The 27,997-nt window shown below is 48.5% G+C and overlaps 1 protein-coding gene across 2 annotated transcripts; it reads left to right on the top strand.

Annotated features, from left to right (window-relative positions):
• The first annotated feature begins 3 nt into the window (after positions 1-3).
• SYNM (synemin) lies at positions 4-27,522 on the top strand. Of its 2 annotated transcripts, XM_004431905.3 has the most exons (5): positions 5-908; positions 7,481-7,605; positions 18,202-18,272; positions 21,135-23,575; positions 24,497-27,522. In XM_004431905.3, exons 1-5 carry the CDS (start codon positions 99-101, stop codon positions 24,833-24,835), a joined length of 3,786 nt encoding a protein of 1,261 aa, XP_004431962.2. In that variant the 5' UTR covers positions 5-98; the 3' UTR covers positions 24,836-27,522. The 2 variants fall into 2 exon arrangements, with proteins under 2 accessions (XP_004431961.2, XP_004431962.2); XM_004431904.3 differs by having other exon boundaries at positions 4-908; positions 21,135-27,522.
• The last annotated feature ends 475 nt before the right edge of the window (positions 27,523-27,997 follow it).

The raw sequence follows: 27,997 nt of genomic DNA, 5'->3' as shown, positions 1-27,997 counted from the left end.
CTCCGGGGCGGCGGCGGGGCGGGAGCAGCGCGGCGGAGGGGACAAGACCAGGGCAGGAGGGAACCGGTCAGCCGGGAGAGCCCCGTACACCCAGCAAGATGCTGTCCTGGCGGCTGCAGACGGGCTCTGAGAAGGCCGAGCTGCAGGAGCTCAACGCCCGGCTCTACGACTACGTGTGCCGGGTGCGGGAGCTGGAGCGCGAAAACCTGCTCCTGGAGGAGGAGCTGCGCAGCCGGCGCGGGCAGGAGAGCCTGTGGGCCGAGGGGCAGGCCCGCTTCGCCAAGCAGGCGCGCAGCTTGCGGCAGCAGCTGGACGAGCTGAGCTGGGCCACGGCGCTGGCCGAGGGCGAGCGCGATGCCCTGCGGCGCGAGCTGTGGGAGCTGCGGCGGCTCGGTGAGGAGGCGCGCGCCGCCCGCGGCCGCCTGGATGCCGAGCTGGGCGCGCAGCAGCGCGAGCTGCAGGAGGCGCTGAGTGCGCACGCCGCCCTCGAGGAGCTGCTGGGCCGGCTGCAGGCCGAGCGCCGCGGCCTCGACGAGGCCCACGAACGCGACGTGCGGGAGCTGCGCGAGCGCTCCGCCGGCCTGACCATGCACTACCGCGCCCGCGCCGTCGGCCCCTCCGTGCCCCCGCCGCGCCTGCAGGAGGTGCACGACAGCTACGCGCTGCTGGTGGCTGAGTCGTGGCGGGAGACCGTGCAGCTGTACGAGGACGAGGTGCGCGAGCTGGAGGAGATGCTGCGGCGCGGCCAGGAGAGCCGGCGCGAGGCCGAGGAGGAGACGAGGCTGTGCGCGCAGGAGGCGGAGGCGCTGCGGCGCGAGGCACTCGAGCTGGAGCAGCTGCGCGCGCTGTTGGAGGACGAGCTGCTGCGGATGCGCGAGGTGTACGAGCTGCAGGCGGAGGAGCGGCAGGTCAGTGCGCTCGCCCAGCCCCCGCCCCGGCTCCGGGCGCTCTGCGCGCGGGGAGTGGGGGGGTGGGAAGGGGGCGAGGGCGACGGGGCTCTCTGGACCCGCAGCGCGTTCACCTGGGGCGCGGCGTCGCCGACGGGTGGGGCGGGCTCAGAGGGTACCCGAACGGCCTGGGGACCCGGGCGCTGAGGGGTCGCCCTGGAAGAAGAGCAGGCGAGTGCCCTGTGGCAGGTCCCGGTGGCTAGCCCCATCCCCGGCATCTCGTTAGGTTGTCACCTTCTTTAGACTTTGACATGACTGGGCGCATCCTGACAAACCACCCTGGCAGCTCTAGGGTCTCTCAGTTGCCTGCGCTTCGTAGACCTAGTTCACATAAAAGTCAATCGAGAAGTCCTTCTGACTTCCAGAAGTGGCTTTCAGAGGTGCCAGCTCATTCCTTCTCAGTTAAGTCCTAGTGTTGGAAGGTTTCTAGGCAGTGTCAAGGCCTTACCTGGAGCCATTCAAAATGGCAGCCTGGTTGGCTCTAGGCCTCCCCTGGGAAAAACTTAAATTGTTTTCCAAAATGGTTTTTATTTTGCCAGGATGAGTTCCCAGCTGGAGGCCGCTGGTTGCGGCTCCCTGGGCCGCTGCCTTGTTTGTTCTTGGGAGGAGCAGCAACCTTAATGCAGAAAAGAGCTTAATTAGGGATGTTTTTCTCACAGTCCGAGCTGACTGACGTAAGATCTCTGGGTAGTGTAAAAGTGGTGGAAACACGGGTCTCTGTGGCAGGATGTTATTACAAGCGCAGAGTAATATAAACAGTTGCTATTTCGGAGAAGCAGAACTCAGACCTCTGACACTGACAGGGTGACACCTGTGGCTGATTTATTGAATGTACACCCAGTCCAGTCCTAGCGTTGGCCCTGGTCCTGCCCACTCTCTGCCAGAATTGGAAATATTCCCAAATCATACTCTCAGTAGTTCTCAGGACAACAGTTTAAAATAACATCCACATGAATTCAGAAATATTTTAAGGGAACAGTTTGAAGCTGTCAGTTAAAGATTTGTGACTTTAAGAGTGATTTTGTGCTTTTTTGGAAAAAATTAGAAGGAGAACATGGTGGTGTGGCATAGAGAACTGTGGGGATGTGACAGCCGTCCGCAAATGGTCAAGTATCCATTGACTTCCCCCTGGGTCCCCAGCGCTGCACTGGGGTTTCAGTATTCAAGGAGCTGGAGGCTAGATGGGAAATCATGTAAAGCAATACAGTCCTAAATTGTTTGGAATTTAATCTTTTGGATTGTGGGTTTTGTTTGGCCTCCACCTCATAATTTTCAAGGGTTTCGACAACCCTCTAGGGTTGTTGGTGGAGCAAGGACAGGGACTGGCTGAAGCGTGTGCTGATTTCTAGAGCTTACAACTCGAGAGCACTTCCCTTGCCAGTGACGGCGGCCAGGGACGCTGGTTCCACGGGGCCCCATGCTTGTGTTGAGTGCAAGTTAAAAAGTGTCTTTCATGTAGGCTTTCACAGGGCTTTTAATCAAAAAGGAGTGCCTGCCAAATGGACTACCCCCTAACCCCCTTTGTAGGGAACCCACCACCACCTCAAGGGCCCATGTTGTGTAAATCGGTTCGGAAAATGCTTCTTGGAGGCGCGTTGTGTAGGCTAAATCCTCACCAGTCACTTGCACTCATAGCTCACTTGGCTCCTTTCAGACCTTGAAGCTCAGGTTGCAGTGTGCTTTTTTAGCAGCAGAACCCTTCTCCTGCTAATTAAATCTTACGTGCAACCCCAGATGTGAAAGAGATGAGAGGGGAGTTCCTCTGATTGGGGGGGGCGGGGCTCGAGGAGTGCAGTTAGAATCACTGTCCAGCGCTTCTTTGATTCACGGACCTGGGGCCCACCCAGGAAGTGCCTTCCCTGGGGTCACACCTGACCTGGAACTAGGATCCCACCCTCAACTTCCTGTCCACTGATAACCTCTCTCCTTGGAATTTGCTTCTTTCCCCGAAAAGTAATGGGCAGGGAAAAAGGGCAATAAGGACTTGGATTTTTTTCAGTTCCCATTTGTCGAGGTTGCATTGTACTGGTTGTTTCCTTATCCATATCCTGAATCTTTCTCCAGTTAGCTTAAAGCAACTGTATTTCATCTTGCATTCCAAAAGATTCAACACCAAGCATTAGTATTTTTTTCTTAGTGTAAAAATGGTAGGAATTTTGTTTAAAAGTATCAATGATTTAACCACAACCCCCTGATTTTTTCAAATTCTATAGAAACTCACTCTGGGGAGACTGAAAATAATGAAACCTGATTTAACTAATGTGCATAATAAGTGTTTCATTACTAAGAGTTAGCCTTCATCAAGTGCTTTCTGTGTGTCGGATACCACAGGTACACATATTCACTCTCCGTCTTCACACCAGTCTTATGAGGTGGGTACTGATGTTAGCCCCATTTTACAGATGAAACTGAGGCACTTAGGTCACCTAGTCAGTAAGTGACTAAGCCAGGGTTTGAGTCAGGCTCCAGTGCGTGAGCATCTAACCTCTGGGCCCCATTCCTCTCTTCTGTCTGTTCCATCAAAGATAAACCTTTAACTAGTATTCTCTTTGCATTCGTAGAATAATGATAATTGTTCTTCCTAAGGGCCAGCCCAGCAGTGCTCTGTTAATCTAAAAGCCTAGAACGCTATCAGACCCTTCCAGCTGGCTGTCGTCAGAATGGTTTCAGTGTTAAGTCTCTTTCATTTACTTTTTTCTGTGTTCCATATGGTTTAGTGGGCCCCCCTCCCCGGGAGCCAGGAGCCCCCACACAGTGCCCAGCGTCTCCCTGGGTCTGGGCCCCTCTGCAGCTTGAGGGGGAGAGATGCTCGCTAGGACTCTCTTTCTGGGAAAAGTGGTCCTTCCCACATGGCCCCCGTGCCTTCTCTCTGTTAGGCCCCTCGCCTCAGATTTGCCAGAGAACAATGTGCTGAACTGACATCCACATTCCAGGGTTTTATATGTGGTTTAGATGGAGTGAAGCCTGAGTAACACACCCTGTCTCCCGGTTTGCAGGAAGGGGCTTTGTACAAAAACCTAAGATGTTTGTGGTTTGCGCCAGCCTTACCCTATAAACATTGGGATTTTTGCTGGTGAAAATGAGCTCTTAGCCTTCAAGGCTTACTGTTGGTGAAAGACTTCCAAGTCCTCAGAACATGATTGAATGAGAACTTGCTTTTGATTGGAATGGGGACTGAATTAGCTGTGTGATTAAGGGTCAGGGCTCTGTAGCTGCCCTACCTGGGCCTGAATTCTGGCTCTGCCGCTGTTTGTGTCTCAGTTTCCCCATTTGTGAAACGGGGTTAAGGAAAATAGCTCACAGGGTACACACATTCAATTCATTCCTTCAGCTAACCGCTGTTGAGCACATAGTGTGCCAAGCTTGGTTCTTAAGTGCTGGGGATACAGCAGTGAACAGAACAACACAGAGAGAGTCCCTTGATCCTAAAGGTCTTGAGGTGGAAACAGTGCCCGGTGTCCAAGAGGTGGGTGGGGTGGAGTGAGTGAGGGGGATAGTGGCCGCTGCGGGACCTGAGTTTTGCCGTGAGTGCCATGGAAAGCCCCTGGAAGCTCTGAGCAGAGGCAGGAGGTGACCTGACTCAGTCTTGATGGAGTTGCTCTGGCTGCTGTGTTGAAAATAGACTGTGTGGAGCAGGAGTGGGAGCGGGGAGACCTCTTTAGGAGACTATTGCAGTAATCAAGGCAGGAGGTGCTGGAGGCTGAGCCAGGGGCGGCACGGAGGGGGCTGAGAAGGGGATCTGCTCTGAGTTTAAGCCCATGGCCCTTGCGGATGGATTGGATGTGGTGGGAGAGAGGGAGAAATCAAAGCTGACTCCAGGCCTTGTGGCCTGAGCAACTGGAAGGAAGGAGAGCGTGCTCTTTGCTGAGGGGGTTGGTCCAGGAGGGCAGGTTTGGGTGGGAGATCAGAGTTCAGTTTGAGATGCCTCTAACTGCCCACCTGGAATTGTAAGATGAGTGTGGAGTTCACGGTGTTGTCTGGACTAGAACGATAAATACTGAATTAGCATCCAGGCGATGCTTATTATTAATACATTTAGTTTTTGTATCTAAATGAGGTTATCACAGTATTTAAATTCCCTCAAGCTTTAGCATTCAAGATTGCGAGGGACGTGACCATGACATTTGCAGGCTCTTCCTATTATGTCAGTGTGACTTGCTCAGCAAGCAGCGGCTTAAGTCTGATTAAGAGAAAGAGAATTCTTCGGACACTAACACCAGTGTTAGACCCACGTTTCATCATCAGTTGTGATGCTGCCCAAAAGTTCTCTAAATAGCAACGAAAAAAGGTGACCTCTCTCCCAGCTTTGATAACATTAGGCGAAATGCTTCTGCTGGGTTAGAATTAGTGTTCAGTGCCTCATGCTCCTGGGCCTCCGGCCTGGCCCCTTTGAAAACTTCTGGCCAAGTGGAGCCCAAGTCTGAAGCTTTATTCAGCCAGCAGGGTCGGTTACACTTTCTGTGGACATGGTCGGGAGCCAATAAGTCTTACGTTCCTGCTTCCAAAAGTCAGCTCATTTTCCTTTGACAGTTTAGGAAGAGTTGACTCACATGGAAATGTTGTTGGAACTATGCTTATTTTACCTTAAACACAGTTTGATTTTCCTCCTCCTGTTTTGTGGGGTGCAGAACTTTTCTGTGCCGTCTGGGAGGAGGGAACATCTTCGTGCCTACCTCTTGGGCGTGGCAGGGAAATCCTGACCTGCTTAGGAGGTTTGTGGCTGGAGAATTGAGTGCATCTGGTATTTTTTTCTAAGCAATTTAACCATTGTTGAACTTCTTTATGAAGAATAAATTACTACAAATTCTCAAGCTTTAATATTTAGGCTGAATTTTCTGCAGTAGAAGGGAATAATATATTTATGTTTACAGCACATTTTATACTATAATCTTGTACCTGAGTTTATATTCCCTCTAAAACAGAAATGTAGGATTTTAACACTGAAACTTAACTATAGAAGGTATGAATATCATGACTAAAGTCTAGTAACTGTCACTTAAATCAAGACTGGCCAACGGTCTGCTTTGGTAAACCTCTTTATCTATTTACAATGCCAGCTTTGAGGGCTGTGAACATATATCCACCCTGGGATACTAGCTAGCAGTTCTTAAATTTACTCCTTTGCTTTAAAAGCTAAATGGTTTCAGTTTTTGTTTTTAGCACATTTTATATACACAAAGAGAACCTAACAGCAATTATTAGCTTAGCAATAGAACTATTATGGGAAACAGAATTGTTTACATACTGATCACACATTTTTTAAATGGCAAGTCCAGTGTGAGATCTTAGTTAAGTTCATTCCTTGGTTTCGCAGACGTTACCTGTGTCTTGTGTACCTTCAGCATATTGCCAGGTGCCTTTGGTGGAGGGGTTACACTAGGAATGAAAAGAAATTCCCTCTCCTGATTGTCTTACAATTTTTGAATTCCACAAAGATTAAATATCTAAAAGTGTAGCCTGTTTAGTTAGTGTAGTGTTCAGAAATAATGCTGTTTTCCATAACAAACCAGAAGTTAAAGTATATGGACTTTTTTCAGTGTTTAAATATTTGCTCAGTTGATTATTCCCCAGAGTAACTGGTTAACAACTAAGAAAAAAACACAAAACTGTAAAATAGTACAAAGAAGCCATTGTATTTATTAATTAAAAGATATTGACAATTTAAAATGTCAATTTTAATGGTAAAATGACAATTTAAAATGGTACATTTTGAGGAGGGTAATATTATCTTGATCATTTATTTTAAATACAATTCACCAATTAAGTGAGTGCTGTGTGACTTGTACGCGGAGGGTGTTTTTCTAGAGGCGGGAGATGCATAAGGCAGCCGGCCATGCCCTTCAGTGTCTCCCAGCCAGGGAGACGGGAGGGACAGATGTAATTAACCAGGCGTGGGGGCGGTGTGAACACGTGCTGAGGGAGCGCTCATTAACCATGTCCTACATGGACAGTCAAAAAAGAATATTTATATCTGGGTCTGAATTTTGACATTTATGCCCAGAATATATTCCTGTCTCATTAATGTAGCTTTTCTCCCCAGATGATTTTAAAGTAACTTTTCTAGGTGAAACAAAGAACAATGTATCAACTTACTTGCTTATTATTGGGGAAATGATGAGTTTAGGGGAAATTCTATTTCTAATTTGTGTGACTTCTGTTTTAAATATTGTAAAAGCCCTGTGTTCTAGTTTTGGCTTATTTTCAGTAGCGTCTTAGTTGCTGAGTTTGATGTTTTGACTTTCCTCAGCAGACTGATGTGTGAACTGCACAGATGCCTTAATGAACTCCCGAGCCTTCATTATTACTAGAGAGTATGAACAGAGAAGCCAGTGTCCCATCAAAATCTTGCATATGCAATAAAAAAAATCTTCCATGTAGAAGAAATACAGTATTTAAAACCATCCTTGTAATGACGGCATCTTTAATAAGCCTGGAGGTCTTTCATCTCTTTTTGTGTTCTGAACTGTTGGTACCTTAAGTTCGACCCAGCAAAGTTCCAGTCCTCTGATCTAAAAGCCCTCTGTTCTCTTTAGAGAGGCATTGCCTGCCTGGAGGATGAGAAGGCGGCCCTCACCTTGGCCATGGCCGACCGGCTGCGGGACTATCAGGAGCTCGTGCAGGTGAAGACCAACCTCAGCCTGGAGGTGGCAACCTACCGGTAAGGACGCCGTGCTGAGTCTGCCTTGATGAAACCGGCAGTGTGCAGTCACCTCGGCCCCTGCAGAGTCCCTGTGGCTTTGTGACAAACAGAGATCAAACCTTGGCGTGGCCAGGGGAGGAGTCCAGGGCCAAAGGGAGGAGGAAGAGTGGGGCCTCACTCAGATTGTGGAGCAGGTGTCCCCTGGTGATGGGGATAGCCGAGCTTTGCGCCCTTGCCTGGTGTTTGCATGTCCTTCAACTGTAAAGTTGAAGAGCTTTACATGTGTCAGCTCCTTGGATCCCAGGAATTCAGTACTGTGTTTACAGATGAACAGACTTTGCTCAGAGAAGCTGCAGAGCTAGAAAGTGGAGGGCAGGATTCGAACCCAGAAAGTCCCAGTCCATCTGCCTGTGCACTGTTGCTTCAAATCCCAGGGCTCTGACTCTACTCCCCCCGGGTTTGGCCTTGAAGAACTGCCTCTCTGCCAAAAGATTAGCATGGTATGCTAAGCAACTGGCTGTGTTTGTCAAGATGTTGACTTGGATGCGGGGTGACCAACAGAGATGAAAAAGTCACAAAGACCTCGGAGGGGCTGGCTCCTGGGCAGGGCAGAGAACGCAGTCCAGTGTCCCTGGAGTGGCCTGTGGGCCCGCAGAGCGGCGCGTCCCCTTGGCGCTCCCCTTCCTGCCCCTGAGGGGCAAGCGGCATTGGGTTGAGGTGGTGCCCCTTATTTCCTGCAGCTTTCCTGCTCAGTGAGGACTGGTACAGCAGGGCCCAGGTCTCAGACACTGACAATAGAAGGAATTTGAGGGACCGAGGTTCCTCACTTGTGAGAATGAGAACAGTAGCCAATATTATTGAGCCTTTAATGCCTGCCAGACACTGTGCTAAGTCCTTTGCAGCTGATCACTGCCCACAGTCATCCTCTCTGGTGGGTGGATACCACTCACCCCTTTTACAGTTGAAGGAGGGGGTCCTGGAAGCCAGAGGTCAGGGCGGTGAGGGACCTGTGCCTTACCCACCAAACCGTGTGGAGTAGGCGTGATGCCCCGTTCATTCCCAGGGTTGTTGTGAGCATAAATTGATCATGGATGTGAACAGACTTTGGAAACTGCCTTAGCAAATGAGTAGAAGGGATAGTCCTCGATGCCGTCTTCCAACGGCATCATCATTAACTGATGGTGGGAGTTAAACCTAAGAGGATAAGAAGGGGACCAAGGTCTACTCCCCTGGTTAGGGGCAGAGCCAGGCCTAGGTCAGCACTCTCTGCAGGCCACCTGTGCAGTCTTCCCATCATGATTTTGCTCTGAGAATATCAAAGTGGCCTGGGTTGCTTTGATGTCCATTAAAAGAAAGTGTCTGACTGGTGTTGCTGGTGGTGCGCACTGCAGCCTTGGCCGGTCTCACTGTCTTTATGATCTGGAAGACTTGCCTCAGCCAGCCTCTCATCACCGCCCTTGTTACCATCCATGGGGCCATGGGGCATCCCCCGGCCTGGGCCCATGGGGGCCGCTAAGGGGTGAGGCCTGCCCAGGGCTCCAGCAGCCGTTGGAGGAGAATTGAGGGGTTGTCCTGAGAGCCATGCTGTGGCTGAGTCCTGCAGAGGGGACGGTCATCAGGGCTTATAGGAAGGGGAGAGGAGGCCTGTCCTTCCCAAGGCTCCTTGGAAATCTCATGGGTGAACAATCACAAAATTAAATTGATAAAGTATTCAAATAAATGCTGAGGAAGATGATCTAAACTTTACTAATAAGGAAAACTTCAAAACAGTCAGGCTTTATTTGGGGGAAGGATACATCAATCAGGATTTTTTCACTCACAAGTGACAGAGACCCTCCTCAGACTGGCTCAAGTCAAAAACGGCATTTATTACTCATATAACTGAAACAGTCCTTAGTTTCAGGCACAGTAGGTCCGGACAGCTGGATGAGGTTGGTGGCGCTCTGTCCCTGCCACCCTCTCCGGTCTCTTCCTTCCTGGCTCTGCCCGCGTGGTGGCGGGATGGGCCCCAGGCAGCTCTGTGCTCTTGTCGCTGCAACGTCACATCCCTGGTTGCAGGAGGGGGCTCTGTCCCAACCAGCTCAGCAGGACTCCTGGGCCCAGCTGTCTGGCTCTGTTGGGTTCTGTGCCCATCCCTGGCCGGGTGGCACAGTGCTCTAGAGCTTGGGGTGGGGGTCAGCTTCCCATGAGTCACACAGACTGAGACTGGGGTGAGAGGAACCCCAAAGCCAGCACCATTCTAGAGCGGATGCTGGGTCGGCCCAGAAAGCCCGCATCTGTGCCTGTGTTAGGTGACACCTGATGCCAGGTGATTCTTTTCCCTGCAGAGGCAGTTGGATCTTCCTGTGTCCTTTTTGTAACAGGTCTCTGGGTTGGAATCGGGAGACTGATTCTGTGCTTTGTTTCTCTGGGATTTTGAGCTCTTTCCTTCCTCATTTCATCCTGCCCCAGTTTTTGGTTGTGAAGTCAGAGGGCACAGGCGGGCATCTTGCCTGAGAGGCCAGGGCCTTACCTTTAGTAAGTGTCCACAGCCCTGCAGCTTAACTTTTCTTCAGGGCATTGATCGGGAGCCTTTTCCACTCCTGTCAGCAGTCTGACTGTCAGCAGGGACAGAGCTACTGCTTCTGTCTGTGGCTGGCATTTCTCTAACCCGATAGGGATCGACTTGGCCCTCTCCTAGGAATTTAGGAGGCATCAGTGCTTTTAGGGAAGCGAGTGATTGATTTCACTGTACGTCTTTCTGAAAGTTTGCATGGGGAAAATGAGGAGCCCGGCCCCACCCAGCTGCAGATACCAGCGTCAGGGATTAGCATTGCTGCAGGCTCCCACCTCCCAGTGCTCAGGATTTAGTCTGTGAGATGCCCACAGATCTGAAAGACATACGGCCGTTGAATATAACCCATTTCTTTGTATAAGCCAAAAGCCTAGCTTTTTTTTTATCATTGATGGGTGTCCTGAAGACAAGCCCTTGTCATCTCTTCTGTGACTCTTTCTGTGTTTTGTGTTGCTGCCCAGGTTCTGAGGGCAGGTATGAAATTCCTATTTGTGTTAGTGGCCTTTGCCCTCTCACCCTTTCACAAGTGCGCATTTGATCTTTACAAGCCTGGACCCACCATCTTTGAGGATGTTGACTTTCCTCCCATACCCTGCCTTACCGAGGGGGGCAGGGACAGTCAACCCCCCCGGGGACCACAGCCCAGGGACCTGTGGAGGGTGCTCCTCACCAGCCCTGTCCAGCTGTGCAGGGAGCTGGGGGAGCAGACACCGCAGCTGGCATTGCCCTCCATGACTGAGATCGTGTGACTTGCCACGGGTTTTCCCTGCAGTGGCCTTTCCCCCAGCACGGCTTAGTCGACAGTCATCATCCTGACGAAACATCTCGTAAGAGGAGGGGCTGTGGCTCTTTAAGCTGGAAGCACATTCCAGGACAGCTCTCAGGTGTCACGAACCCTCTGAACCCAGATATTTGGCCCTTCCTGGTAACCTTCACAGTGAAGAGGAAACATTAAAATAATAGCAAACTAGTATAACTTATGATTTATAAATATAGACTCATAGTTTATAAGTAAACATATAATTTAATAAAATAATAAAATGAAAACAAAGCAAACCTCAGAGTCTAAGGCATGAGGTTTTTATCACACCTCGTTGGCCAGTTGGTGGCCATGGAGGACACTGGCGCCTCACCTGGCAGGTGAACGTGAGAATGAGCCCTTTCCTACCGCGTCGCAGGTGACTTTTGGCAGTGGCCGTGGGGCTGGGCTGGGGCCGTGGATGCTGGGAGAAGAGGGAGAGTGCAGGAGGAAGCAGGCTGCACGGCCGTGCTTGCTCTCATCTGCCAGTCATGAGGGAAGTCATGTGGGGCTGGAGATGCTCATCCGCCTGGTACGTGATCACGGGTTTTTCCTGGAACGCTAGTGTTTATTCTACTAGGAGCTGAGTGGTTAGGGGGGAGATGCTCAGAAACAGGACAGGGTGTGGTTCTCAGCCTCATCCATACTTGGGGATCACCTGGAGAACCTGAAAAAGCATCGACCCCTGGGCCCACCCCTAGAGATCCCGGTTAGATTGGCTGCGCGGTGGGGTCAGGCATGTGAGGTACAGCCAGGGTCGAGAAGCACTGGTCCAGGGCCTCACTGCTCGCAGGGCCTCGTGGACTGACAGCATCGGCATCATGAGGCGTTGCAAGCTTGTTGGAAATGCAACATCTTGGGCTCACCCCAGAGCTGCTGATCAAAGTCAGCCTTGCAACAAGATCCCGGATGATTTGTGTATATGCCACTGTTTGTAAAGTGGCCCAGGGGCATCAGGAAAACACCAGGCCTCTCTTTCACAGCAGTCTGGAGGACGAAACAAAGGATGGACAGGCTTAGTGATGTGTTGGGTGCTATGGGGCTGACAAGGCATGCAGGGCAGGCTTCCTGGAAGAGGCAGTGCTTGGGTCTTGTGAAAAGGGAAGCCAGGAAGAGATCCTGTGGGAAGGGCTTTCCAGGCAGAGGAGGCAGCCTGGGTGAGGACCTGAGGACTGAGCTAGCATGGTGTCTATGGCAATGCCAAACATTTGGGTGTCCTGGGCAGCTCGGTTTTGGGGACCTGTCATGGAGGGCCACGTGTAATGGGTGGGCAAGAGCCACACCTGTGAGGCCAGGTTTTATGAACTGGGATCTGTGCCTTCAGGCTGCTTCAGAGACACTCAGCATGTAGGGTGCAGTGCCGGCTCAGAGGGTCCCACAAAGCTATGGGCAGGGTGGCCTTGGTGTTGAGAATCATATGCTGTGGATAAGGTGGCGTGGACCTGAGTAGCCTCCTCCACCACAAAATGCCGCAGACGACACACGAGTACAAGGTTTCCAGAGATGGGAAGGGAGTTGTGAGAATCAGGGAAGGCTTCAAGAGGGAGGTGAGATCACTCTGGGTCTTAAAGGGTGGTGGAGATTTGAACAGACATGTAGGAGAGGGGGAGGTGGGAAGTAGGGGGTGGTGTGGGAGGAGGGACACAGGATGCTTAGGTAAGAAGTCAAACGAGATGTTCAAGTCATATAACGCATGTTCCAAGAGAATACCGTAGATGGTTTACTGCCACCTAACAGGGTCAGATAAAGCCCATTCAGAGAAGGGTCAGAGAGCTTCAGGCCGAGGTGAGGGGGAGAGATTTCCAAGGGACGTGGGCTTTGAGTTGGGCCTTGAGGGGGTGGGTTGGGGAAGGTGAGAGAGAGGAACTGGACTGGCAGAAAGGAGGCAGGAAGGAGCTCCAGGTGGGCGAGTCAGGAAGAGAAAATAAGTGGAGGAAGGGGTCTTGAATGCCAGCCGACTGAGGTGGGACTATCTGTGGCAGGCGGAGGGGCGGTCCCAGGGCCAGCGCCATGGGGAGCGGAGGCGGCCGCTGGCAGGTGGAGTGCTGGAGGGCTGGGGTGCTGGGGTGGAAGGGGTGTGTGTGTGTCTGTGAGTAGGTGTGGGGAGGCCTCAGCAGGTTCCTATAGTCGGAGATTCAGGTGGTGAGGACCTGACATCAGTGGCTGAGGGAGCCTCAGCAGAGGGCTGACCAAGAGTTTTTAGAGCCTGGCTGGTGTGGGCAGTGAGGAGGGGCCTGGGGGTGGGGGGAGCTTTCTGGTTAGGAACGTGGGAGAAATGGGCTGCCCATCACATACTCTTGCAGACTAGACCACCCAACACCGAGGCCGCTCCATAAAGCAGGTGCTTCTTAAGTAGTCGATAATCTGAAGATGGTGAAAACTGTGGGACCCTCCAGGACCTGCAATGTCCTGGACCCCTCCCACTGCTGACGGGAAGATCTGGTCCAAACGACATAGATTGAGAGCTTGTAGAAGCACAGTTAGAAAATAAATAGCCTCCCCACCAAAAAAAAAAAAAAGAGAACAGAACCCAAGCATCGGGAATAAGCTTAGAAAATATAATGGAAAAAAAAGATATTCAAAATTGAAACAAAAAGTGCAAAAATACCCAGGAATAAACTGACTCCAAACCCCACAAAACTGAAGGATGTGGAAACTGTGTGTGTAAGAAGAGGCCTGTCCTGGATTTGTGATCTGGGAGACAGATGATGCAATCTCCATCAAAATTTAAAAAGAGGCTTTGTTTTTTATGTTTTGGGGGTGAAGGATATAACAATTGCTTTAAATTTCACTGGAAAAAAATGGAAAGCAGGGCCAAAATGATTTTTCCAAAGAAAAATACCAAAGGGAGTCTTGCCTGGCCAGATATGAAAATGTAATGCAAAGATTTACTGTCTGGGCTCTTTAAGGCAAAAGTCCTTCTAAAAGTTTATAGGTTGGAGACAACATCAAAAAATGTTCTTTGCAGATCTCTGCATGTAGGGGGAGGATGTGAAAAGCTTTCTCTTTCCTCTGTCTGATTGCAGCGGGCAGAAACAGCGTGTTTTAACTGAGGAACCCATGATTCGGTCTCTAGGTTTACACTGCTAATGAAGCAATAGAGATTACCGACGTTTGTCATTTCATCACTTTAATGATATTTCTGGTTGCTCCATCATATTTTAGACCTTTTCACGTGTCTGTCCAAAGGAAACCATTTCCTTAGGATTTTTCAAGGCTTGAAGACGTACGTTTTGTTTTTTTAAATTAAATTCTACTTTCTTGAAAACTTATAAAACCATGTTAACACAGACTTATCTGGTTATTACATGAATATTTGAAATTAAGAAAATCTTGTAGTTTTAAGCATACGTAAATGAGAAGATCAACTGGTACATTTGGTTGCTAGCCTTTCCCACATCATTGCATAAACTAATTAATCCTCAGGTCACTATGATTTTAGGTTATCCAGAATCTGTTCCCCTCTTGAACTACTTTGGGTAACTGACGATCAGTTTTCTTCTGAGGTCAGTAGAAGATGGTGATGATGATGGTGATCATGATAGCTAGCATTTATTGAGCACTTATTCTGTGACAGCCGTTCTTCTAAGAACTTTCCAGTTACTTAATTACCACCCCAAACCTGTGAGTGCTCCCCATTTCAGAAATGGGGAAACTGAGTCACAGAGGTTCAAGCGGCTTGGCCAAGTTCGCAGAACTGGGAAGCAGCAAGGCCCAGGATTTGAATCCAGGCAACAGACTCCAGAGGTTGCTCCATTAACCACTCCCTGTGCTCCCTCTCTGTTTTATTAGTAATCTTGGTCTCTCTGTCATTCATCTGATTTTTTTTTCAGTCCCTAGAGTTGATGAATAGGCTTTCAGGATGTGATTTAATATTGGGCACAGAGGAAATGATCGAAAATGGTATGGTACCCTCGCCTCACTGTTATCTTTCACATGATGCCCGTGGTTTGGGGCAGACTGTTCTGATACAGATGGTGATGCAGGTCCTGTGAATGGAATTCTGCCCCTCTCTCTCATCTCCGCCCCTCATCCATTGTCTTCCCAGTCCAGTGTCTGGGGTGACAGGCAGTCCCCCATTCATCTCCCAAGGCTCCCCACCTGCTGTGAACCATCCATGGACCAGAGTGGCAGGCTCCCCTACTGGTGTGGCTTCTGGAAACATCCTCTGACTGTCCTTCCTCCATCACCCTTGTCCTCATCTATTGTGGGTATACAGTGAAGCAACCTGGTGCCCACAGTGCCGAATAACAGCGGATATCCCTGCAATTCCATTAGGATAATCTGTCCCAGACGGAGAGCCCTGCTGGGGCCCAGTTAGGACAAGGGGTAGTTTCTTAGGACCTGGAGCCTGGCCAGAGGCCGCTTTAGAGCTCACTCTGCGCTATGGATTTGTCTCAGACTCTAATGAGGCCAGGGACTCGGTTTTCCCTCACATGTTTGCTTCTTTTCCTGCTTAAGAGACTGCCAACCTGTGGCACTGTGTGAAATGTTCACTAATAGCCCGTGATTCAGGGGGTTGGCATTTCTCACTGTCACCATGTCACCATGGCTGGGAGGCAGTTTCCCTCCAGCGCTCTCAAAATAACCTGAGAACGCTCTACCCATTTCTTAAAGTTGTAGGAGTCTATTCCTTGAAAATGTTCTTTTAAGAGCTTTTGAGGAAATCTTACAGTGGTCAGTGGTCTCGTTTATGCCTCTGCTCTGTTAGTTTGTGAGCTGTGCTGGTGGAGGGCAGAATACCATGTGTGTCATGGGGGTTGTATGTACAGTTAATTAAGGCATGAATTAAATGACCAGTGTCTCAACTGTGCCTATAAGGCCCTGTGCTGGGCACTCAGGTGGAGAAGGTGACACATGCCCTGCCTTCTAGGAGCCAGGCACCGAGAGGGGGACGCGGAAGTGGAACTGAGTCCTTCCCCAGGGGCAGCTTCATACCTTATGGGAGACCCTGTAGGGGCGTTTTGATGGAAATCACTAAAGGTGTTGAATATGCTTTCATTCCTCTGGTCTGGAGGGTCCGTCTGAAGGATTTGTTCTTTCTAAAATGTGTGTGAGATACCGACGTCTCTGGCCTCACAGGGACGTCTAAGCAGCTTGCAAGGGAGGGGTCGAGGCTCAGGCTGCCTGGGTTCCAGCTCCCTCTCTGCTGGTGAACTGTGTGCCTTTGGCCAAGACACTCTCCCTGTGCTGCAGTCGCCTCACCTACAGAGCCAGGGTGCTTGTCATCGGGGTGCCCTGCACATGGGGTTGCTAGGAGGCCTTTGTGAGGTCCCAGACCGGAGGGTGAGAGCCGTGCCTGGTGCTCAGTCTTAGCCAGGGCTAGTAAAGGCCCTGGGTACGGGAGGTGTTTGTGACCTGCACCCGACCACACAAGCCCCTCTGTGGCTGGTGCCCCCTCCCATGTACGACAGGGTCCTGAACTCAGTAAAGGTTTGGTGATGGTTTGGATTTTCCCTGAAAGAGGAAAAAACCATTCCCCTCTGAGGGGTGAGGGGAGATCTTTTCCCCCAAGGGGATCTTCTTTATCCTGAGTGCCCCCACACCCCCCACGGGACCTGTCACTGATTTCTCTGCTGACCTGGACTCCTCACAGGCTCTCTCTGCCCTGGCTTGGGCAGCTCGAGTGAGAGCCCTGTGGCAACCCGAGGCTCCTGCTGCACAGGCCGAGGGAGGATCTGAAATAGAACTTGCCTTCTCACCGAGCGCCACCCTGGCCCCTTGGCGGTAGGACGCCACCTCTTCTGCTGCTGTAACCCTGGGGTGCAGACCCTCAGAGTCTGACTTTTACCTTTTCACCTGAACGTTCCTCTTGGAATTTTCTCGGTGATGGAAGCTATTTCTGTTCCCGGAACCTAAAACGCTTTGTCATGTGGGTGTGGGATTAATGGGTTGGTGTCCTGTTTCCTGGCTTTCACCTCCCGTGGAAGGGCTGGGGCTGGGACACGGCCCCTGGTCTTCCCGCATCTGCACACATGGGCACTTCAGTCGCTGCTTCCCTGGCAAACCCATCAGTGCACACCTTGAGTAGAACCCCTCTCGCCATTGTCTTGGCTTTTTTCCTCAGAAGGCGGCCTCCTGTGCTTTCTTCCATTTGCCCCAGGCTTCTCGCATCTGTGGGAATCACCCCATTTGAATCAGTGGAGTGGGAACTCGGCGCCGGTTTGCCTGACCCGCCGAGTCCCTCTCGGCCCTGGCGTCCCTCCTGTGTTCCCGTGCCCAGCTCTCAGGGGTGATATCAGCATTTCCAAGTGGGCCCTGCTTCTGGTTGCCCTTTCGCCATCTACAGTGTATTTCTTGGAACTGAAGTTAGTGGCGTCACATGTTGCTCTAGCAACTGAACAACTGTTGTGCCTGCAGCAGCCAGCATTTTAGGGGTCTCTGTGAGCCACGGACATCCCAGTGCTAACCCACCCCCAGCACCGGGGTCTGTCGGGCCCACAGCCTGACGTGTCCACTCTCTCCTCAGCACCGGGGACTGAATTATAGGCGTGAATGACAACTTAATGAAGACTCGACAGTTTTAGACTTTTGGAGCTAGATGTAGCCCAAGGGAAATCACCTAGTCGAGTGCTTTTTGCCATTTTATTAAAGGAGATAACAAGATTCTTCTGTGGATGAAATGCCCCTGCGGATGGTGATGGTGGAGGGTGTGGTCTGTAGCTCTTTCTCCTCCTCTTCTCCTGCTTGCCTTCCATCTCTCCTCTTTTATTTTTTTTTATCTCTGGGATGTCCCCCTGGAACGCAGTTTGAAAACCACAGGTGCAGTCTGGCTGCCTTATTTACGAACAGATGTCCTTGCTGTGCTCCTAGTCAACCCCCGACCTGTGACTCCAGAAGGACCCCAGTGGGGGTTGTAATTATTCTGGGGCCCTCTAGGCTGGGGTGATGTGCCACACATGGGCCCCTCTCCACGTCCCAGAGAGCCCAGACCCCTGACCTCCCCTCCTGGGCCCATATCTATCTCCTCCTCCTCCTTGCCCTGGGCTTGGAAGGGCTTTCAAGAAGGGCCTGGTTCTGCAATACTTCTGAAGCCCTAGTCCCCTCATTTTGTTCATTCAGCTGGACAGATGTTCTGTCCGGCCAGGTCTGCTGAGGTGGGCTTGCAGCCCTGTGGTGCAGCATCTTCAGACATGAGTCCTAACACACATGACACTGTGACAATGTGGTCATTGACCAAATACTACATGCCACGGCTGATAGAGGAACTTCTCGCTGTTTTATGTCCTAATGAACTTTCTTTTGAAAATTATTTTTACAGAGCCTTACTGGAAGGAGAAAGTAATCCGGAGATATTGATCTTTACTAAGCACATTGAAAACATGCCACAAGGTAAATATAAGAAAAGCTGATTATTTAACTTTAAGATGCTTTCCATCTGAATGGGTTCATTCCATGGATAAATAGCAAAGCATCATTTATTTGGAAGAATTGGGATTAGATATGATTTTTCAGATAACTTGTGAGAAGGGTCGTTCATCCCTCTCATAAGTACCAAATAGATTTTATTTAATGGGCCATAGTTTAAATAATAATGTAAATGAGACTGTATGGGAAAGTGCTTGATAAACTCACGTGTTTATCTAGCCTGTATTTTGGGGGTGCTTCTTACCCAATGTGGGGAGGGAGGAGAAGGGGCTAACGGAGACCTGGTAAGGGTGAAGGGTGAGGAGAAGGTGAACATGACTTGTTGATCACACCCTTGGGAGGGAACGCCCTTTACAGACCAAAGACTTGTGGTTTTGACTCAAGTATAAGGAGGTATTACTTTGTGCAGCAGGCAGTGAACACTCTGGAACTTGCTACCCCACCGGGGACAGAGCAGGGAGCAATTACACCGTTCCCGCCACCCTCGGTCGGCATGGGCAGCGCAGGCTGATGTGTGCGGCAGGTCTTGCCGGGTGCCCTAGGTATGTCTTGGTTCAGGCCTAAGGCTTCAGGACAAACCCCATGCTTCCTGGAGCTGCAGAACCGACATGAGCGAGTTAGTGTTCGTTAGAAAGACCCTAAGAACTTGTAGGATAACTTTAAAAAAAAACTTTTAAAGCCCCATAGAATCTTAAAGAGCTTTCTGGCTAAGCAAGGGCAGATTAAATTACATATAGCATGTTCAATATATACCTTACTCAGCATGGTTTCAGTCTCTGTGAGTATTATCATATTCTAAATCATGGCAAATTGGGAATACATGTATTTGGTACCTCTATCAGGAGAATATTTGATTAACAGCCAATCTAGATAGATGGTCGATTTTTAAGAAAATAACACTTTCCATCTTTATTTTTCAGAAACAGCATCCCTATTAGGCCCTTCACAGATCTGATAGGTCATTGGGTTCAGAATAATAATTCTGGTTCCAGTCATCCGTGACTGGAAGGGATTTGCTCTTAGACAATGTCCAGAAAGTTTGCTTTCTGATTTTGAGAGTAAGGTTGAAAAAAGCAGAGATGTCCATGGAAGTGGCCATTAGTCAGTCTGCCTGGCATCTGTTAATATATGACATCTATAAAGTAAGAATTATTCATTCACCAGATTTCAAGGTTTACTTAGTCACCTAAATTTTTCACGTGTGGATATAAGTCTGAAAGTCTAATACATAACTTAGAGAGAGGGGAGAGAAACAGGCCAGGACCAAACTTTGAGGAGGACCAACAGTCTAGGTCCAGGCTTGCTAATCTTTTACTCTGAGCTGTGATTTTGGAGCCTAGGAAGAGGGCTACTGGGTATCTCTGTTAACTTGTTTCATTCATTCATTGTTTTTTCCAGCTTCTTAAAGGATATAGAGACAGTATTTGTAAAGTAAATTTATTTTAGAAATTATATATTATGCCAAAAGGAAGTAAGCATTAAAATAAAGAGTACCGGTTGTGAACTCTTTTATTAGGCTTTGAGCTTCCAAATAGTTCCGTGTCCTGTACAACAGGTGCGCATTAACTGTTCACTGAATAAATGTATGGATGCATTCCTAGATAGTGAATTTATCAATGCTTATTAATGCATGTATGTTTCTTTTGTAATATTGCATAAAATAATGCTGGCTGCTTGCCCACAAGATGATAGGCCTAAAACCAGTCTATGATTTTCCGTATTTCTCATTGAACCCTAATTAAAAACCAGGTGGTTCCTGCACTGTTTCCTGGGGGTTCAATTTCTGGGACTTCTCAGTTTAGGATCAGTATGTTGACTTGAAAAGAGGAATCTCTGTAGAAAATGTTGTGACCTGGTCGCTCTCCTGTATCTTGGCATCTGTCCTAAAGAGGCCCCTGGCCTTCGCTGCTGTTAGGGAGACCAGGGAAAAGAAAGCTCTGCCCAGCTTAGCGGGATAGGGTGTGGGTGTGCACAAGGAGTGTTCTCAGGGTGGATGGTGCTCCCGGCCACACTCTACCCACCAGCTGCCATTCCTAAGAGCAGGTACCCTGGTGGAGTTTGGACCCCTTCAAGGGTAGCGCTCTCTTCAGATGGTCCAGAGCAAAGCAGGAAGTCCCGTGGACTGCCTCCCAACCCCAGGATCATGACATGAAAACAGATTGTAGTGTTGGTGACTAGTTGGCTTCCTGCTCTGGCACCTTTTCAAATGAGAAGTTTGTAAAAATAGAAATGTAAAAATAGAAGAAATCAGGAAGCTTAAAATTTTTTTTAATTTCAATTTAAATTCTTCAATACTTGTTGGCCCAACATGGAAATCATTGAAAAATAAGAGCATATTAAATGATGGAGGGATAATGCCATTTAGTGCTTAGTAATTATGTACTTTACTTTGTAATCATGAAGCTCTTCTCTGCTGAAATAAGTAAAATAAACTTATCTCAACAAAGTAGAAATGAATGATTCCAAATTATCATAATATTGTGAAATTTTGGTGGCAAAAACTAGCACTCCTTAACCTCTCTGGCCCATGTGCCATGCTTTCTGATCACACGTTTGATATATTTGTTAAGATAGATGAATGTTAAGATCAGTAACTGGAGAAAAGTGTTGTGCTGAAGGATTTGTAGTGCTATATTTTGTTGTAACAGGATTTTTGAAACTACAAAAGAAATAATTTGGGGATTGAAAATATTTATACCAACCTCCCTGTGGTAATAGTATGTATTTATTATGATGAGATGAGATTTGACCTGTGGTGATGGTTTTCAGATGAAAAAAGGTAATGATGACTATCATTTTAATGAACTCTTTGTTCAATTTCTACAGAATTCAGAAACACATCCTATCAGTATACCAGCTCGGTGTTACAGAGGGAAAATGAAAGAAATCTGTTTCCAAGGCAGAAAGTGCCTTCAGTGAGCTTCAGTCACAGCCCGGGGCTGCATTCTAACCTGTCGGCTTACTCCGGATCTCAGCCAGCCATTGGAAGCACTGCCAGAAGAGACTTCCTGGGCTCAGGATATTCCTCGTTTACCACTACCCAGCGGGAAAGCTCTTATGAAAAAACTGCCAAAAGTCAACCCAACTATAGAACTGTATCATCAGCTCATGGTCTTTTAAGAAATACGGAAGCTCAAGTGAAAACATTCCCCAATAGACCAAGAACTGAAGGTACAAAGGACGTCCCCACTAATTTAGCCAAAGAGTCCACTGTTGCCCAAGAGTCATACCGAGAACGTCAGGCCAATGTGGCGGCAGGTGCTTCTGAAAGCACTTGGTCCGATGAGAGGACCGTCATTTTGGAAAAGAAAACGGAAGCTAAAGCCATGAGGGAGCAAGAGAGAAACAGACCAGGAACCCTCCAAACAAAGCGAGAAGAGAAAATGTTTGATTCTAAAGAGAAGGCTTCAGAGGAGAGAAACTTAAGGTGGGAAGAACTGACAAAGTTAGATAAAGAAGCAAGAAAGAGAGAAAGCCAGCAAATGAGGGAAAAGGCGAAAGAGAAGGAGTCATTGAAGGAGAAAAGTGTGAGAGAAAGAGAGATACCAGTCAGTCTAGAAGTATCCCAGGACAGCACCCCAGAGGTGGCTCCAAAAGGTTTCCAGACACCCCTGAAGAAGGATGCTGGTGATGGTCCGGGTAGAGGGGTTGAAACGAGAGAGGCAAGGTTCACCTTGGGCACTAGCGACACCACAGGCTCTCTGAAAGGTGATTCCACAACTGAAACCATTGCAGAGAACATCGTGTCCAGTATTCTGAAGCAGTTTACCCAGTCTCCTGATACAGAAGCATCTGCTAATGCTTTTCCAGACACAAAAGTCACTTATGTGAACAGGAAAGAACTTCCTGCTGACAGGAAGACAAAGACTGAGATAGTCGTGGAGTCGAAACTGACTGAAGAGATTGATGTTTCAAATGAAGCTGGCCTGGACTACCTTTTAAGCAAGGATGTTAAGGATAAGGTGGAGCTGAAAGGAAAATCAGCCGAGCGGATGATAGGAGATATCATCAATCTTGGTCTGAAAGGAAGAGAGGGGAGAGCAAAAGTTGTCAACGTGGAGATCATTGAAGAGCCTGTGAGCTATGTAGGCAGCGAGAGGGCAGATGAGTTTTCTACCCCATTCGAAGTGGAGGAGGTCGATGATGTGTCTCCGGGCTCGAAGGGGCTTGTTGAGGAGGAGGAAGGTTATGGAGAGACAGATATCACAGTCTCAGGTAATCAACATAAAAAGACCAAGCAGCCCCAAGAGAATGTAACTCATGTTGAGGAAGTGATGGAGGCAGGTGACTCAGAGGGAGAGCAGAGTTATTTTGTGTCGACTCCAGATGAACATACCGGGGGGCATGACAGAGAAGAAGGCTCAGTGTATGGGCAGATCCACATTGAAGAAGAATCCACCATCAGGTACTCTTGGCAAGATGAAATTGTGCCAGGGACTCGGAGAAGAATAAAGAGTGATGATGCATTGGGAGAGAAGGTTGTAAAGCCACTGGATGTTCCAGAATCTTCTCTGGAGGGGGATGTGGGTTCTACTCACTGGAAAGAACAAGCTAGAAGTGGTGAATTTCATGCTGAACCCACAGTCATTGAAAAGGAAATTAAAATACCACATGATTTTCACACATCCATTAAGGGAGCCTTCAAGGAGCCCAGACACCAGCTGGTGGAGGTTATCGGGCAGCTAGAAGAAAGCCTTCCAGAGCGCATGAAGGAAGAGCTGTCTGCCCTCACCAGGGAGGGTCAAGGTGGGCCAGGGAATGTTTCAGTTGATGTAAAGAAAGTCCAGACCTCTGGCAGTGAGTCCGTGACCTTAGTCGCTGAAGTCAACCTCTCGCGAACTGTGGGTGCCGATCAGTTAGACCTGGAGGAGCTGAGCAAAGATGAAGCCGGTGAAATAGAGAAAGCCGTGGAATCGGTGGTACGAGACAGTTTGACCAAGCCACACAGCCCAACACCTGGAAGCCCAGACAGGGAGGCTGGAGCAGAGGCCCCAGCTCCTGGCTTTCGCTTCAAGCGCTGGGCCACCCAGGAACTGTACAGCCCCTCTGGTGAGGATGATGAGGCTGGCCGGGCTCACAGCACAGAGCAGGTCACTTCCCAGGGTCCTGTGTCGGCCACCGTGGAAGTCACCAGCCCAAGGGGCTTTGCCCAGTCACATGTGTTAGAGGACGTAAGCCAGTCTGTAAGGCACATTAAAATAGGCCCCACTGGAATTTGGAGGACTGAGCAAGTCTCACACGAAGGACCCACTGCAGAAGTGGTGGAGGTAAGTGGGGAAGGCGACTTAAGTCAGGCGGCGAGCTCAGCTGGAGCCAGCTGGTCAGTGAGGCACTTTACGTTGGGTCCCCATCAAAGTCAAGTGTCCAAAGAAGTCTTCTTCCAAGGGCCTGTCCCTGCCTGTGAGGAGGCGGGGGGCACAGAAGAGCCTGGCCCGGCAGAGCTTTCCGCAGATACCAACAGATCGGGGAGGAACAGCGCATTTGGCTCCAAACAGTTTCATGCTAAGAGGGAAATTATTTTTCAGGGCCCCATTTCTGGGGCAGGGAAGGTTGGTGATTATTTTGAAACAGAAGAGTCAGTGGGTACCCAGACTTCTGTAAAGCACCTTCACTTAGACCCTAGAGAGGGGTTCAGTGAGCAAATCCAGTTCATAGCCCCCCTTTCAGACAAAATGGAGTCTGGCGTCAGAGGAGCTTCTGTGCACACTGAAGAGTGGTCAGGGAATAGCACAGCCATCAGGCACGTCAAAATTGGGCCTCAGAGGCATCAGACCACCGAGCAGATAGTTCTGCAACCCACGGAATCTAGCGACTCAGAAAGCACTGCCCACAGAGAGGGCTCGGCAGACGTGACCCAGGCCACTCGTAGTTATACCGTGGGTAGGAAAATCCTGATGACTGAAAAGAGCAGCTTCCGAGGGGCCGTGTCTGAATCGCCTCAGGAGGCTAGTGTGGGAGACATGTCAGGGACAGAAGCGACATCGGGCATGAGCAGATCCTTTAGGCACATTCGGCTAGGTCCTACGGAAACCGAAACCTCTGAACATGTTGTCTTCCGAGGACCTATTTCCAAAACATTTGCGCTTGCTGGTTCAGTGGATTCCCCTGAGCTAGGCAAGTTAGCAGACAGCAGCAGAACACCAAGGCAAGTTGCACTGGGGCCCAAAGAAACTTCGTTTACCTTTCAGATGGATGTGAGTAACATAGAGGTGACCCCCAGCTGGACACAAGAGGCTACAGTCTTCTTCCCTGCAGGGACGGAAGCGGAAGTTCATAGCGTGTCCGACGATGGTGCCTGGAGAGACTCTGGCAGTAGAAGTGCCCGGGCAGCCGACGTGAGCTTTCAGGGCTCTGCTGGGGATGGACGCCAGGCCCCCGGGGAAGAGGGCAAGGAGCAGGCCGAGTTTGATAAGATGGTGCAGCTACAGAGGATGGTAGACCAAAGGTCGGTGATTTCAGATGAAAAGAAAGTTGCCCTCCTCTATCTAGACAATCAGGAGGAGGAGAATGAGGGAGACTGGTTTTGATGAACAGAAAGATTTGTTTTAAATGGTATCTTATTTTGTGACATACCAACACACAAAGGCCTTTACTTATTTTAAGGGAGGGAGGCTCTTGATTAAAACCTCCCCTTTTTTTTTACTTTCTTCAAACAATGCTCCAGGCGGTGTCAATTTACTTTGTAATCTGTAAAGGTTTCAAATTCATTCATGCCTTAAAAGGCACTGGATTTTCATTTTTGAGTTGAAACTTTTACAAAAATACTTTTTGTTTTTTTAGTCTTAAAAGTTCCCTTTTTCTGGAGTTTTCTCTCCACTCCTAGAGACGATTTCTACCAGGTTTGCATCTGGTCACAGAAATGCCTTGCATCTGTTTGAAACTATAATTATCTATAGACAAGATGCCTAAACAGTAACCAGATTAAAGTAATATATTTAAATTTTATTTGCATGTGCTAATGTGAAATAGTAAACTAACATTTTAAGGGAAAAATGAATACATTTTTCTCTTTCCAAAGTCTTTTCCAAAAGAAATTGTAGGAAACAAGCAGATTGCTTACATTAAAAAAAAAATCTAAATGATTTCATCTTTAGGAAAAAGTTATTTGTCATAGAGTTAAATTCATTTTAAGGCTTGAATGAATTGCTTTCTGTGTGCAGAACTTTAAAAAAATATAGTATTTTATGTATGGAGAGGACAGCTCCAGCCTAATGCGATATTTTAAATCAACATACTTGCTCTGTCTGCCCAGGTTCCTAGAACCCTGCACTGGACCGGTGTGTAGGGGAAATGATTAGCGGGAATCGCTTAAAGTACCGTTTCTTTTTTGCGGCACTAGGTCATTAAGTAGTGCACAGTCTAAATACACATTTTTGTTATAACCTAAGTTCTGGAATAGCCAGCTCTGCACCTTATCCCTTAGCACCTAAGCGTTTAATTTCACTGGTGGGAGGTAGACCCTGAAGACAATAAAGAGAATGTTGATGCTCAGACTACAGGTGGACTTGCAAGATGGTTGATGCGCAGTCAAATTGGAAGCACCAGGTGGACCGTGCCTCCCAAAGAAGCCCTTTCCAACCCGCCACTAATGGGGTGGAGGTCTTTCTGGGCTCCAAGAGTTAGAGATGAAAAACGACAACCAACCTCACTGAAGCTTTTGCACTTTGAACAGAAATCATTACAGTTGGGGTGTCTTGTCCAGGGAAATGAGTAATACATTAAATAGAATAAGATGTTTGAGGGAAGGAACTGGGTGCCTTGCCTGCTGCCCAGCACTGAAGCACCCAGGAGGGGCCCTGGAGGAAGGCAGAGGCCCTACTCTCGCGGCCATAGAACATGGACCTGATATACATACACCACCAAGTTTAAGAAGCTAGAATGAGTGTGCGCTATTGGATTTTTGTCTTACACAAGGGTATTGTTTTTAAAGCTTCCATCTTAAAGGTGTAGTGTCACATAAAAATAGTATCTCTAGCAGCACATTATTAGCTTAATCCAAACTAGGTTCTTTCACATAATGTTGTCTGAACTGTACTTCCTCTAACACAGTATCGTAGAACTGCCTGTAGTGCACTGAGGAATAATGATCCGAGGTAACGTCATCCTCAGGTAGGTTATGATGATGGGGGGGTGGTTATGGCATTTGAGGCTCTTCCCTCTGGATTTTACACAGTGGCCCTCAGACCCCCAAGATGCACATCTCCTCAGCTTCCGGAAATGGTTACAGCTGGTAGTTGAGGGAGAGTACGTTTTCCTAATTGATAAGCAGAGGAGAAACACAGCACAGCTTTCAGGATGATCTATTTTAAAAACACTGTGGATCAAGGTATAGACAGAAAGTTGATTTGAATTGCAAGTTTAAACCTTTGTTATCTGCCAGATGAACTAGTGATTGTCACAAACTGGTATGGAGGTGATGGCTTTGCAAACTTGGCAAAGACTTCTCATTTCTAATACAGTCAAAGATGGGCTGGTTTTGTGTTAGCTGTCACTGGTAATGATATTTGTATAAGTGACTTATTGGTGAGACTTTGGGCAGGGTGACAGCCTACTGTTTTGATGTCAAGACAGACAGATGGAGAGTCTATTATGTAAGTCTAAGTGGGCTTAGTCTGATGTCACTAGCCTAGCTCATGACCTTGTAAATGAGTGCTAATGTGAACAGGTTATTAATATTGTGACCCCCTTCTATTTGGAAAATAAATAAATTTATTTCTCCATGTTGCAATGCCTATCTTCAAGAAGTATCCTGCCAAGAGTATTTCCCAATGTGGAATCATGAGCTGTCACTGGTTACTAGGTCTCTGGATCACCCAGGAGCAGGCTGTGCTTGACACTGTGACAGGTCACCCCACAGCTCCGTGTCCTTTAAAACTAGTCATTCTGGAGGCAATAGAAATCAACTTTGTGGTTGGATGAGGTGAAGACACAACCAGTCTTCCTATTTGTTGTTGTTTAGACAAAACAGTATTAATGGAATGTTCGCCTTCCCACTGGTTGTTTTGATATTGTTTAAAATGTATATTTAGAATGGAATCATCTAAAAAGCTGATCTTGCTAACCTCCTGTTCTCTACAAAGGGAAATGTCACAAGAATGTGTAAAAATAAAAATCTAAGAAAAAAACCCCACCTTGTTCCTAAAGAGAATGAATGTTTTCCAGTAGGTGTTTTTGTGGTTTCTATTTAAACTCTGATTAAAGCATATATGTGTTACATGCATGTTTTTTATGGTGGCACAGAATCACTGGGGAGAATATACATGAAAAGTTCCAGTTCCTTAATTCCTCGCCTGAATCAGAACTCGGTATTTTTAGCACAGAACTAGAAAGCATGGCAGACAGAGCACAGAACAACTGGCTTATATTCAAATACAGACCGGACAGTTTGTGGTCAGAATGTCGTCATCACAGCCCGGGAGGCTAGTGCCCGCAGGGCGACCAACCATCCATTCTGCCTGGGATGGAGGGGTCTCCTGGGACACGAGACTTGCAGTGCTAAAACCAGGACAATCCTGGCCACACCAAGATGGCTGGTTACCTCAAGTGCAAAGTGGAGTGGTTAGTCAATCCTGGCCATTTCTTAGGAACTTGAAAAAAATTGCAGTAGGGCCGGCCCCGTGGCTTAGCGGTTAAGTGTGTGCGCTCTGCTGCTGGCGGCCCGGGTTCGGATCCCAGGCGCGCACTGACGC

This window comes from Ceratotherium simum, chromosome 3, assembly GCF_057802395.1.
Source record: "Ceratotherium simum simum isolate JZ-2026a chromosome 3, ASM5780239v1, whole genome shotgun sequence".
Taxonomy (NCBI): domain Eukaryota; kingdom Metazoa; phylum Chordata; class Mammalia; order Perissodactyla; family Rhinocerotidae; genus Ceratotherium; species Ceratotherium simum.
This window is presented reverse-complemented; position numbering and strand designations above follow the sequence as displayed.

Excerpts from the sequence above, each read along its gene's own strand:
- SYNM (XM_004431904.3), top strand. The coding sequence starts at position 99 with ATGCTGTCCTGGCGGCTGCAGACGGGCTCTGAGAAGGCCGAGCTGCAG. Across the intron at positions 909-7,480 it reads TGCAGGCGGAGGAGCGGCAG|AGAGGCATTGCCTGCCTGGA; the intron begins GTCAGTGCGCTC and ends TGTTCTCTTTAG. Across the intron at positions 7,606-18,201 it reads CTGGAGGTGGCAACCTACCG|AGCCTTACTGGAAGGAGAAA; the intron begins GTAAGGACGCCG and ends TTATTTTTACAG.